At 40.7% G+C, this 12,891-nt stretch overlaps 1 protein-coding gene across 3 annotated transcripts in view; it reads left to right on the top strand.

The window, feature by feature from the left end:
* HDAC4 (histone deacetylase 4) overlaps nucleotides 1-12,891 on the top strand; it is a 183,269-nt gene that overhangs the window by 76,690 nt on the left and 93,688 nt on the right. For all 3 annotated transcript variants that reach the window (XM_066628010.1, XM_066628098.1, XM_066628183.1), the window contains 3 exons: nucleotides 4,559-4,803; nucleotides 8,022-8,172; nucleotides 11,815-11,935. In XM_066628010.1, coding sequence (XP_066484107.1) covers nucleotides 4,559-4,803; nucleotides 8,022-8,172; nucleotides 11,815-11,935 — 517 coding nt within the window. The remainder of the gene's footprint in view (nucleotides 1-4,558; nucleotides 4,804-8,021; nucleotides 8,173-11,814; nucleotides 11,936-12,891) is intronic.

Consider the following 12,891-nt stretch of genomic DNA (forward strand, 5'->3'; position numbering starts at 1 on the left):
CCACCACCCCATTCCATTCCAGTATGGTGGAGGAGACAGGCACATGGCTAGATGATCTATTGGAGAGAGGGTTGAGGAGAGTACGTGTTCCAAGTGACATACTCTGCAAGAGCGTGCTCTAAGAATAAGGTCCATCCCAACTGTGCAGCTCTTCCATGGAAACAACACATCTATGAGTTTACACTCACATGGGATATGCAACCAAAGTTCATGTAATCCAGGGCTTTCTTCATGGTGAAAACTGGGCTATTCCCTCCTTCCACACGGCCAATCATCCTCCAGCAGACTAACTGTGTCCTTGTTATCCCAGCAGCACTTTCCAACTGAAAGGGGTGGGACCTTCCCATAGGAGGTTGTCCATCTGGGGGCAGTGAATGCTCTTATTTTTGCATGTGACAGCAAGATTCATGTGCTGTTTTGTTTTCCGTGCTTACTTCTGAGTAGATGTGCATAGGATGTGCCAGAAATCTCCTTTCCCTGCTTGTAGAGAGAAAAGGAGCAGGGGAAGCTTTATCAATTCCCTCCAGGTCATGGCAACCTCCTTCATACTGAGCAGCAGCTCTTCCAAGTACCCTTTCTCCATAGTGTACATGTGTGCAAGTGTGTGTGCATGAATCAGGCTTACCTTTCAGCTCTGGCAAGTGTGTATTACACAGGCTGCTACTCTTACTGAAACCATGCTGAATTTATATAGAGCTGCAGCCCAGGGTCTCAAAATCAAGGGGGGCCTTGGGCAAGGCCTCTGAGAGGAATTTTATCAAGGGCTACAATTTATTTTTTGTTCCTTTCCTTCTCCATTGGATCGTAATTTCATATGATCATTGGATCATAATTTCTGTGAATTATAAAATGATGTAGGCTTTCATGAAATGTGAGTGCTGGTCTTCACACAATATATGCAAACATCCTGAAATTCTAGGAAATTTCTGGCTCCCTTTTTTTGACCTTGGACCTAGGTACAATGTATCCCCTACATCCCTCCCTTGGCGACCCTGGTGAGATTGGAAAATGAAAGATCCCAGGAAATGTTTGGGCTCCCTCCTGGGCCTCTTTTTTGATCCTGGGCCCAGATATAATTTACATTCTGCACTGTCCTCTCATGGGCCTTGGCCTTGGCCTCCTGCCAAATAAAAAAAAATTACTGTTAATTTTACTTCATTTGTAATGGTGTACCTCAGCTGAAATAGACTTTGTAAGCACAATTCCAAAATTCAGGAACACATTGTTGGAAGTGCTGAACACACTTGCTCTTGAATCCTTGATTTTATTCTAGGTCCAGTTGCTTAGTAACATTAAACGTATAATATATATGGGCAGTGCTAAAATATTTCTTGTCTCCTGAGTCAAAAGTTCCTAAACGTTTATCAGACAGGATATCAGACACATGGCAAAGCTCTTACAGCTGTTTCTGAAAATTATGTTAACGTTATTGAAGCCTCCTCTGCTGATTTTGCCCCCTGTTCTGCCCTCCCTTCACTCAGAAACACCTACCCTCCCTTCACCCCTGCACTGCACAGAGCAGCTTTTACAGATCTTCCAGCAGCTGTAGCTTGGGATTCAGCACCAGCAGGATTGTGCAGGCTTTCCTGCCTGCGCTGCTTACATTCCAGGTGTCGAAACACACTTTATAGTGCTTTTACGACATCCAGCGCTGGTGTAGAAGCTACTGCCCCAGCACTGCAAATGAATAGGATTGTGCCATAAAAAGGATAAAGAATGTTGATTGTAGATCAATGTCCCATAATCAATAATCTGGTCTAAGCATTTTCTGAATAGAAAATGATAAACTGCAACTTACTGGAGATCTTGGGGTGGTGGTGGACAGGTCGATGAAAGTGTCGACCCAATGTGCGGCGGCAGTGAAGAAGGCCAATTCTATACTTGGGATCATTAGGAAGGGTATTGAGAACAAAACGGCTAATATTATAATGCCGTTGTACAAATCTATGGTAAGGCCACACCTGGAGTATTGTGTCTAGTTCTGGTCGCCGCATCTCAAGAAAGACATAGTGGAAATGGAAAAGGTGCAAAAGAGAGCAACTAAGATGATTACGGGGCTGAGGCACCTTCCTTATGAGGAAAGGCTACGGCGTTTGGGCCTCTTCAGCCTAGAAAAGAGACGCCTGAGGGGGGACATGATTGAGACATACAAAATTATGCAGGGGATGAACAGAGTGGATAGGGAGATGCTCTTTACACTCTCATATAACACCAGAACCAGGGGACATCCACTAAAATTGAGTGTTGGGAGAGTTAGAACAGACAAAAGAAAATATTTCTTTACTCAGTGCGTGGTCAGTCTGTGGAACTCCTTGCCACAGGATGTGGTGATGGCGTCTTGCCTGGATGCCTTTAAAAGGGGATTGGACAAGTTTCTGGAGGAAAAATCCATTACGGGGTACAAGCCATGATGTGTATGCGCAACCTCCTGATTTTAGAAATGGGTTATGTCAGAATGCCAGATGCAAGGGAGGGCACCAGGATGAGGTCTCTTGTTATCTGGGTGTGCTCCCTGGGGCATTTGGTGGGCTGCTGTGAGATACAGGAAGCTGGACTAGATGGGCCTATGGCCTGATCCAGTGGGGCTGTTCTTATGTTCTTATGAACTGATTTCAATGATATAATTGATATAAGCTCAAACTCTTCTGACTTTGTTTATAGCATAATGTTATAGCTATGATTCCCCTATTAATATTGTGTGTGAACATCTTCCTTAACTCCATAAGTTTGTAAACTTATTAAAGATTATAATTTTATAAACCATCTGTTTATCAGTGCTAAAATTTCTACTTTCATTGAGTAGATAAAGAAGAGAACCAAGTTTTGTTTCTCATGATTAGAGTTTGGCTATTAAACTTGAGCCTCCCAAGGTCTACTGACCCAGGGCCTCCAGCTGATCTAATCTGGGACTGACTGAAACACACATACTTCCCCATGGTGAGAAAAGGCTGCACAGCACTGAACCATGATGTATGTACCTCTTCCCTATGTACACAAAAATTTGCTTTTTTCAGTGCTGCTGCCTAGTGGTTTGACATTTTCATCGAGCTGTCCGTCATAACCCCAAGGTCTCTTTCCTAGTTGGTCACCTACCACTCAGATGTCATCTGTGTAGAGGTCCAGCCTATTTATACACATTTTTTATACACGAATTTGACTCAACACGAATGGCCCCTGCAAATGAGAAGGAATGTGCCCTGGAGAAGGGGAAAAATGCACCCCTTTAAAATCAGTTTAAAAAACTGAACAGTCCTTTAACAATAACCTCCTTAATGAGGGGGGGGCAGCTGGCTGTCAATCCATCAATCCTTCTCTCTTCAGGTGACCCCTACCTTCCCTCTGATCATGTGAAAGAAAGGTGATCCCTGTGCATTGGTGAAGGGAGGGGCTGAGTATAAGCTCTCAGCTCTTTGTAAGCTCTTAAAGGAGGACTGATTGATGGTCTTGTTAATGACTCTTATCTTACATCACAAAGGTCATCAGGGCTGTTTTTAAATCAACTGAGCAAAGAAACTTTGTTTGTTAAATTGATTTGCGATAGTTCATTTTTTTGCCATCCACCCTGAGTGCTTGGAATGGAACCCACAGGAATAATTAGTCTCAACCTGTATATGCAAAACTGGGATGATTTAATTTTTTTTTGCATCTGTTTACTGACATTGAACTGCATTTACTATTTTGTTAACCATTCATCCAGTTTGGAGAGGTCCGTTTAGAGTTTTTCACAATCTGTTTTGATTTTAACCAAAACCAAAGCTGATTTTACTAGGTTATTTGACGTGAATGACCAATACTCCCCTAAGGAGTAAATACGGAGATGAACTTGTTTTACATTAAGTGTTCTTTTAATCTAGGAAACTGCAATGCATACAGTCAAAGCCTGGGCATAAGTCTTCCAAATAAAAGTTGCCTGAACCAGGGGTGTCAAGCATAAGGCCTATAAGCCAGATATAGCCTGCAGAAGCTCTTCATCCAGTCCAAGTGATAACTGGTCTCTCTCAGCACCCCTCCTTTCAGCTGAGCTGCTTCTGCTGAAGCTGTGGGAAGGAGAGATAGAAGGAGGCCTCAGAAGACAAGGAATGCTACAGGGAAAACACAAGCCAAGAGGGAGATGTTTCTGAGGCACTGGAAGAGCCCGATTATCACTTGAGCCACCCAGAAGTACCCCTGAAGGCTTTTGTGCCAAGTTTACTGAAGCAGGCTGCATTCCAAGAGGGTTGATGGTATTCAGATGAATGCCAAAAGTATGTCCTGGTCCCCACATAAGCCATTCTTTTTTGGCACTACTTAACAGGTTCCATCCTGAAAGGAATTTTTACATTTGCACTCATATGAGCTGTCTGCTTTGTTCATTAATTTTGTTGTTGTTGTTTTCAGGGTGCCAGCTTAGAGGTATATATTTGAGAAAATTCTGAAACTAAGGAATGATCTATATTTGAATACCTCCCTATTGCCTGTGGGTGGTCTTGTTTTGGCTGCTTATTGGCACCTAATAAAGAATTCAGCTTTATAGGAATAGATATAATAATTACGGACTGGCCTTTTTTGCTTTTTGCAGTTGATGTGAGCACAACACTACCCTTGCAAGTTGCGCCATCTGTAGTCCCTATGGATCTCCGTCTGGACCACCAGTTCTCCATGCCAGTAGCAGAGCCTACATTGCGAGAACAGCAGCTGCAGCAGGAACTTCTGGCCCTCAAACAAAAACAGCAGATCCAAAGACAAATTCTTATAGCAGAATTCCAGAGACAACATGAACAGCTCTCTCGTCAGCATGAAGCTCAGCTACATGAGCATATAAAGGTGAGTGTTGCAGACTAAGGTCTTTGTAGCAGATGAAGTTGCTTCTAACCTTAGAGTAGAATTTTTTAGCAGTGACTGATTTGATATAAGCCCTTCTATATATTTGCTGGACATTCTGGGCCAAAAAGCAGCACAGCAATGTGTGTGTCTAACTATGTGTTACATTGGTGTGTGTTTTAAAAGCAAAACAAAAAAAGTACAGTTCATTAAATTTCTGTATACCACAAGTGAAAACGATCAGGGAGATGGAATTTCTTTAGTCCTTGACTCTAACAGCAGCTTACAGAATTGTTTATGGTAATAGTTTGCAGTTAGTTCTGTTGAAACTTTGCTGTGGACTCCAGAAGTTTAGTCTGAAGGTTTACTCCATCTTTTAGTGCTGTCTTTTTGGTCACTGGTAACCGTGGCTACTTGAGTTAATTCTCACCAAATCTGCAGACTCTCCTACTTGCTTACTGCAAGATAGGCAGATGTTCTTATTCCACCTGCAGGAGACCACCTTTGAGCAAGTACTGTGAGATCATCATAGTTAAATGTGACTTCATTGAGTGTTGGCTTTGATATTTGTACATAGTGTGCTGGCTTAGTGTTGAAAGAGATTAGATCTCGGCAATTGAGTGCACTAAAGTTGGCAGCATTCATTCTTTAATTTCCTAAGCAAAATGTGATAGGGCTCAAACTTGCTTTAAAAATCCTAGTCTTTTATCTTTATTCTTTTTGAGAAATGTGAAAAGACCTGATGCTGAGAGAGAAGCATTCTGTGCATATGCAAAGATACGGGGTGCGGGGGCCTGTATCTGTGGATTCCATATCTGTGGTTTCAGTTAACTGTGCATTGGGTCTGTAGAACCTGCACTCCTCCGGAGTGTCTTCTGAGCCCAGTTCCATAGGGTCTTCTCAGTGTCTTCTGAGCGCCAGAGGATCTCCTGAGCCCAGCAGAGGCCACATGTGTTTGCCTGCTGCCTCTGCCAGGCTCAGAATGACTGTCAGAGGTGAAAAAGTCACTTCCAACTTTAAAAAAAAAAAAAAAAAGGAAGTGCCTTTTTTTAACCTCTGACAATTATTCTGGGCTCGGCTGAGACTGCAGGCATCGCGCGTGGCCTCTGCTGGGCTAAGAGGACCCTCTGAAGACCCTACAGAGCTCATTTTTATGCCTTTAAAAAGCATAAAAAGGCATAAAAACATCACTTTCAGGTTTGTTTTTTTTTGAAAAAACTTAAAGTGCCATTTTCCACCCCTGACAGTCATTCTGAGGGTGGGCGTGTATGGGAGGGACACACGCGGCCTCTGCTGGGCTCAGAAGACCGTCTGGAGGCGTCCCCTATATCCACAGAGCCACATATCTGTGGGGGGTTCTGGAACGAAACCCCTGCAGTTACAGGGGCATACCTTTACTTGTTATGTTTGAGGACTGGACTTGGGCTAGCAAAACAGGATCTAGGGTTGCCAGATCTCAAAGAGGGGTATATGGGGAAGCTTTTTAAAGCGCTTGGAGAGAAACTGATTGTTGGATTATCTTCTCAATGTCTCTATCTTACATCACAAAGGTCAGTAAAGCTGTTTTTATATCACCTAGCAAAGGGACCTTGTTTTTTAATTTGATTTGCTTTACTGCAATTTTTGCCATCCACTGAGTTCTGGGATTGGAGCCCTTGTGAATAATGAGACTCAACCTGTATTCTTTCACTTTTCTTTGTGTTAAGAACAGAAGCCCTGAGCACACTTAAAATATCCTCAAATACACAAGTGACTGTCCATATCTAGATATCTATTTGATATAGAAAGATCTACAACAGGATTTTACAGATTTGCTTTGGAACTTGGTCAACCCTAAAAATTAGGAGTCATGAATTTTTCAACTTTCAGGGTTTTGTGTGTTAATTCTCTCCCCCCCCCCCAATATTACATGCTCCACCAGTGATTAGTATAACTTAGATTTGGCATATAAATAACCATAGAGAGGAACCTCATGGGCATTTATGTCATACAAAACAGCATTCCAATACGAAATGACAAATGTGTACACATTTGTATTTTCTTGCCTCCCAGGTGTTACTGCATGGTTCATTTTTGCTAAAATTCCCTTAGGATTTGCTAACAAAAACAAATACCTCAACATGCAGACTAACTTGCCATAACACAATAGGATGTCATTTGTTGCACATCTACTGCCTATGTCAATTTTCAGTTTGTCACACAAGTCAATTACTGTATTCCTTTGTGTAGTGTGCAGACAAAAATATCCACTAAGCATGCACCATGATACACAAGATTGCAAATGTTGCTGAACAAATAATTCAGCACCTGGATTCACTGCTGAAGATTAATGCTTGAATGATGCCATCTTTGCTCTTTTTACTGTTGTGGTAATTTGAAAAGAAGTTAATAATTCTTGCTTGTTAATAATCTTGTTAATAATATTAGGTACCACAATTTGACTTTCTAGGCACTTTGGTAATCTAGCGCCTGGGATTTGTCAAGCTTTGTTCTACACCAATTTTTTTTTTGTATGAGTAGTCCCAATGTTGAAGACATTCAACTTAAATGTCAACTTAAGGACCCTTTCAAATTCAACTTAAGGACCCTGTGTCACACTGGCATGCAATTGTAGTCTAACCGCTCCAACATTTTTGTGCAAATTCGGTAGCACTGCTTTTTGAGAGAGTGAGAGATGCTGTGGTTTGGAGATGCTGAAATGGTAAGTAAAGGAGAATCAGTACAATACTTAATAGAGAACTATACTCTTGGGCCTCACCAACGAATACAAATACAAATTGTAACTTCTTGTAAAATGTACAGTGTAACTAACACAAATGCAGCTCCCCCAATCTAAGGTGGTCCATTCTGTAGATTACATGCACATTCATATGCACACGTGCACAAAATTAGGATTACCACAGAATATACATTCCCTTGGGAATGAATTATTTTATAGATTATTTATAGAACTATCACATAAATAATGTTTTAATTACAGACCTCCAGAATCTAATCTGTCCTTAAATAAGGTTGTACTTGTAGTCTTAAGTGTTTCTGGCTTTGTTATTTGGTGCACCAGTTGGAAATTTGGAAGTAACTTGCACCTCCCTTTACTGGGAACTTGAAATGTTCAGGCTTTTAAAAAGTTTCCACATTCATTTATTATGATCATTTTGAGTTGTTGAAACAGTCAAAGATTACATAATTCTCCCTCTTCTCCCCTTTTCCTGGACCAACAGCAGCAACAGGAGATTTTGGCAATGAAACATCAGCAAGAGCTCTTGGAACACCAGAGGAAGTTGGAACAACATCGTCAGGAGCAAGAGTTAGAGAAACAGCATAGAGAACAGAAACTACAACAGCTCAAAAACAAAGAGAAAGGAAAAGAAAGTAAGTACTCAGGTAACCAATCTCAGGGGTAATGGAAACTTTTATTTAGTAGTTTAAGAACACAGTCCAACCTTTTTAAACACTGATTTTTTAATCCACGGATTAGACTCAAAACTGATGGCCACTGCAGATAAGAAGGACCCTGCTGATCTCTTCAAGAAGGGGGAAAAACATGTCTAATAACTGTTTTCTAGGGAATTAGTCAGGGAGTCAGACTATTAAAACTGTTAGTTTGCAACTCACTCTGAGAAAAGTGATCTCCCTCCACTCGCCCTGGCTCGCTGAACAATGGAAGGTGGAAGTGATTAATCACTAGCCAGAGCCAGGGAGAAGTGAGAAGTGAGTGAGCTGCAAAATAGCATTTCTAATTGACTGACTGATGGGTGGTTTGTTTTTTGTTTTTGTATGTTTTAACTGCTTTTAACACTGTTTTTGGTATCTGTGTGGAGTCCCAGAAACAAACCCCAGCAGATTCCGAGGTACCACCTGTTTCTGAGAGAGAATGAGAAAAGCAAAAGAGACTTTCCTCACGAACACTCCTGTTTGTAGAGTAAGTCTTAGTTTGCAATTCAGAGCACTTTATCTTCTTTTCTCCTGCCACCTTCATTGATGGTTTAACAAAGAACAAGTGTGCCTTGGTATCTGAAGGGGTTCCATTCTGGAACATCCCCCCCCTGTGGTTAACTGAAACTGTGGATACCAGGGAATGCCTCCACATCTTCTGGAGGCAAGGGGGGCTCTGCCTCCAGTTTAAAAAAAAAAAAAGGTACTTCCAGGTTCTCAGTGAAACCGGATGTGACTTTTTAATGTCTTATAAGGCATTAAAAAAATTACTTCTGGTTTCATGGAGAAACCAGAAGTAGCAGTTTAAAAAAAAAAATATCAGGCTTAGTTTGAGCCCGGCAGAGAGTGCAGACAGACACCCGAGGCCTATGCTGGGCTCAGAGGACCCTCTGAAGGTAAGGGGAGCGGAGCTCTTCCTCGCCTCCAGAGGGGGCACACACGGAGGCCACGGACCTGATCCGTGAATAAGTGAATCTGCGGATACAAGCTCCACAGATATGGGGGGGCCCCCTATAGTGGAACATATGGTGTGTTTATATGCTGGCTGAGTGTGTATGTTCACACTAGTCTGTGATCTAGGGTGCTAGTATTGGGAAGAATGGGCAAGTTAAACTCTGCTTTAGTGTGCTAGCATGGGGGGTGTTTATTTTTAGTTTTGGTGTTTGTTTCTGGTTCTGAGAGACACTCTGGGTCTAAGCTTTGTAATATGAAACGAATTTTAGCTTTGTTTCAATGCCCACTCCCATAAAGTCCTTTATTAAAAATCATAATTTTTAATTATAATCTGTATTATATGGGGACCTATATAAGTAAGACACATGCGACTTTTGAGTCAAAGAATTTTTCCCCTTTTAATACTAGAACTTGTGTTCAGACTCGGAACTGATTGGAAAAAGTGCTTCTTCCCACAGGACGTAGCAGTTGGAAGAAAAATCATGATGCAAATGCTTACTGCATTTTGTAGACTGATCCTATGTGTGTTTGTTGCAAATATGCAACAATGCAAATATGTTGCATTGAGTCCAGTGGAGCTTACTCCCGTGAAAATCTGCACAGGATTGCTGTCTTAGAAGAATGTCATAAGGAGCAGCAGTTTGTAGTTGAGAGCAGCTGGAAATTAGGAAGTGTTCTTTGATTACAAATTCTCCTTTTAATCATATACTTTTACCAAATTTTTAGTAGATCTTTCTGGGGCATTTCTGGGCCCTTTCATGTCCCCCTAATATCAACATTTCTGTAGTGCTTTTGAATGTATCTTGCACGTGTTATTGGCTTTACAACAGCCTATAAGATAGGAAAGTATTATTCCCATACTATGGTGGGATGGTGGTGGTAGTGGTGGTGATTGAGGGTAAGACTTGCTTAAGGCCATGATGGTAGCAATGAGATAAGAATCTAGAACTTTCTGAGTCATAGCTCGGTTTTGCAGCCACAGTGCTAATACTCTGGTTTTGTCATGAATCTGGAATAAAAAATAACATCCAAATACAGCTTTTCCAGCACTATGAATAAAGAGATTCACCCAGCTTGAAAATTTGTGTTTTAAGACTGTAGCCTGTGAAAATGTGCTGCAAAAATGTTTTTTCTTTACATGCCACAGGACAACTACTTGAAAAACTTATTCTGTCTGTTGTGTTAAAGATTCTTGGTCGGGGAAATAAAATAGACACCTTACTGACCAAAATTATGCCCTCAGTTTTGTTTGGTGTATGCATGCCTGTGTCAGGTTGGTGGGTGGGAGGGTGGTTAGGGCTTGGTTATAAACTAAGCTAAGATTTGTGACTCCATGTGTGGGGAGCAAAAAAAAAAGGCTTGTGGAGCAACACTCCTGTCCCCAAAAGCGTAGAGCAGTGGTTCCCAAACTGTGAGTTGGGACTCACTGGTGGGTTTCAGCCTGATTTTTGGTGGGTCTCCAAAGGGTGATGGAAAGATCAGATAACTAATGGCCTCAAGCCCTGAGACTATTCAAAAATCAAACACTGTAGCTGCTAGTTACCTGCAAAGGTCTCAGCTCCTGCAGTTTGCATGCTTGTGTAAATATAGGGAGATAAATGTTTGAGGGTGTTTTTTTTCTGGTTATTACAAATAAAATAAAATATTTCTTTCTACATCTTCTTTTTAAAAAATCTGGTAAACCTAGGTGGGTCCTTATAGAGTGTCATTTTAAAAAATGGGTCCCAGAGAAGTTTGAGAACCACTGGCGTAGAGTGTTTATCTGCATAGACAAATACTATACCAAGGGAGGGATCTTCATTACCCAAGTCAGTGAATGGCATATACAAGTCCAAATCTTGTTCCCTGGACTACTTTTGAATATGGACAGCATCTATTTCTCATTAGAAATTAAACTACATGGAGATTCAGAACTTTGAGATTGAAAAGTCTTGCTGATGGCAAAATAGTAAAGTTTTTCAATTTTTTGCTCCATTAAAGTCACAGTATAAGAATCTATGTATGCATTGATAGACTGCTATCTTGTGAAGTAAATAGTGATTAGAAATTATGTAGCTAGAAATGCAATTCTAGACTTTGAAGATGCATCGTTTTCTTAGACGCCTGGTTTTCAGTTTAACAAAACAGATGATTGACTGTGAATTGAAATATTATGTAGACCTTATTTTACACAGATATTTTAAACAAAGATCCTTATTTGAAAGTTCTTCCAAGACAAATTCTGCACATGAGCCCATTCATCTGCTCAACCTTTGCCAGCAGATGTGACTTAAAAAAAAAAAAAGAAACCTGAGTATGTACAAACTTCTGTTCTTAAATGCCTTTGATTAAGAGAATGGTAGAATTTATAAGTGTTTTACTTTAAGCATAATTGTGTATAAAATCATATTCAGCTGCTCCTCCCTTTATAGGAAAAAGAGAAATCTCTGATTAAATTTCCATTTCCAAGCATTGGTTGTAATTGTATATCCATCCTCATCACAAAGAAAAATTATTGATAGCTTAAAATATTGAATGCATTTGATGAAAAGCTTTAGATAACCTATTGTAAGCTTGTAAAGTTGGTCTCTAATGTAGTAGGTCTTAGTTAAATTTATTTTCTTTTCTGTTGGTTTGGTATTTCAGGTGCAGTGGCAAGCACAGAAGTAAAAATGAAGTTACAAGAGTTTGTCTTAAATAAAAAAAAAGCTTTGGCACAAAGGAATCTCAACCATTGCATTTCCAATGATCCTCGCTTCTGGTATGGGTAAGTGATTCTAGATAGGTCCTGTCTCATACAATTCTAATTAATGCATAGATACAGATGACTAAGAGAATTGCAGCCATAATGAGTACGAATACACCTGTTAGAGACAGGTTCCATTGAACCTGGAATATTTATTTCTGAGTAAACATGCTTAGGAGTGTAGTGTAAATGTTGTGGCCTTCTCTAATTTTGGGGAGATTGGAAATCAATTTTTCTTCCTGCCCCATGACTCAAATAATAAGAACTGCAGTCCCGTCCTGTTGAAATACCCCCCCTCACCCACTGGCTGATGCAGCTGCCCCAGTGGAGCACATGCTGCATCTTATGGTGGGTGGCAGTCATGGAGGGCTCTAACCATTTTGCTGGCATAGAACCAAGGTGAGTAAGGAAGAACGAAGGAGCATAGGACACAAGTGCACATGAGTGCAGCTGGTAAATGCCCCCTCCTTCCCTACCCCAACACACTTCCCATTCCTCCCACCACCTGCCTCTACCACACCAGGGTGGTATTGGCCCACGTATGCAACTGCCATTGTGCCTGCAGATTCATTGCACTGGCCTACAGAGTGTCACGTCCTCTCACTTCTCCTGGCTGAATGTGAGGATAGGTTGGGGCATTAGATGGTGAAGATAATAATGTTTAATACAAGAAGACCAAGAAATAGGTTTTTATGAAGAAGATATTAGTTTTGATAAAATATTTTTGATGGATGAGGGAAAATATATTAAAAAATGTACAATTTTCTCCTTGAGATAAGACTGGAAGATGAGACAATTTAAGACGCAACGGTGTGCTGGGCAAATTTTTTTGGATATAATATACTGATTGACGACTGGAAACAAATTTGGAATATAAATATTAAGATAACTAAAGCGGTATCTTTTAAAGATAATTTATATAAAACATTTTATAGATGGTATTTAACTCCAGAGAAAATAGCAAAAATGTACTCTGG

This window comes from Tiliqua scincoides, chromosome 1 (genome assembly GCF_035046505.1).
Source record: "Tiliqua scincoides isolate rTilSci1 chromosome 1, rTilSci1.hap2, whole genome shotgun sequence".
NCBI classification, from domain to species: Eukaryota; Metazoa; Chordata; class Lepidosauria; order Squamata; family Scincidae; genus Tiliqua; species Tiliqua scincoides.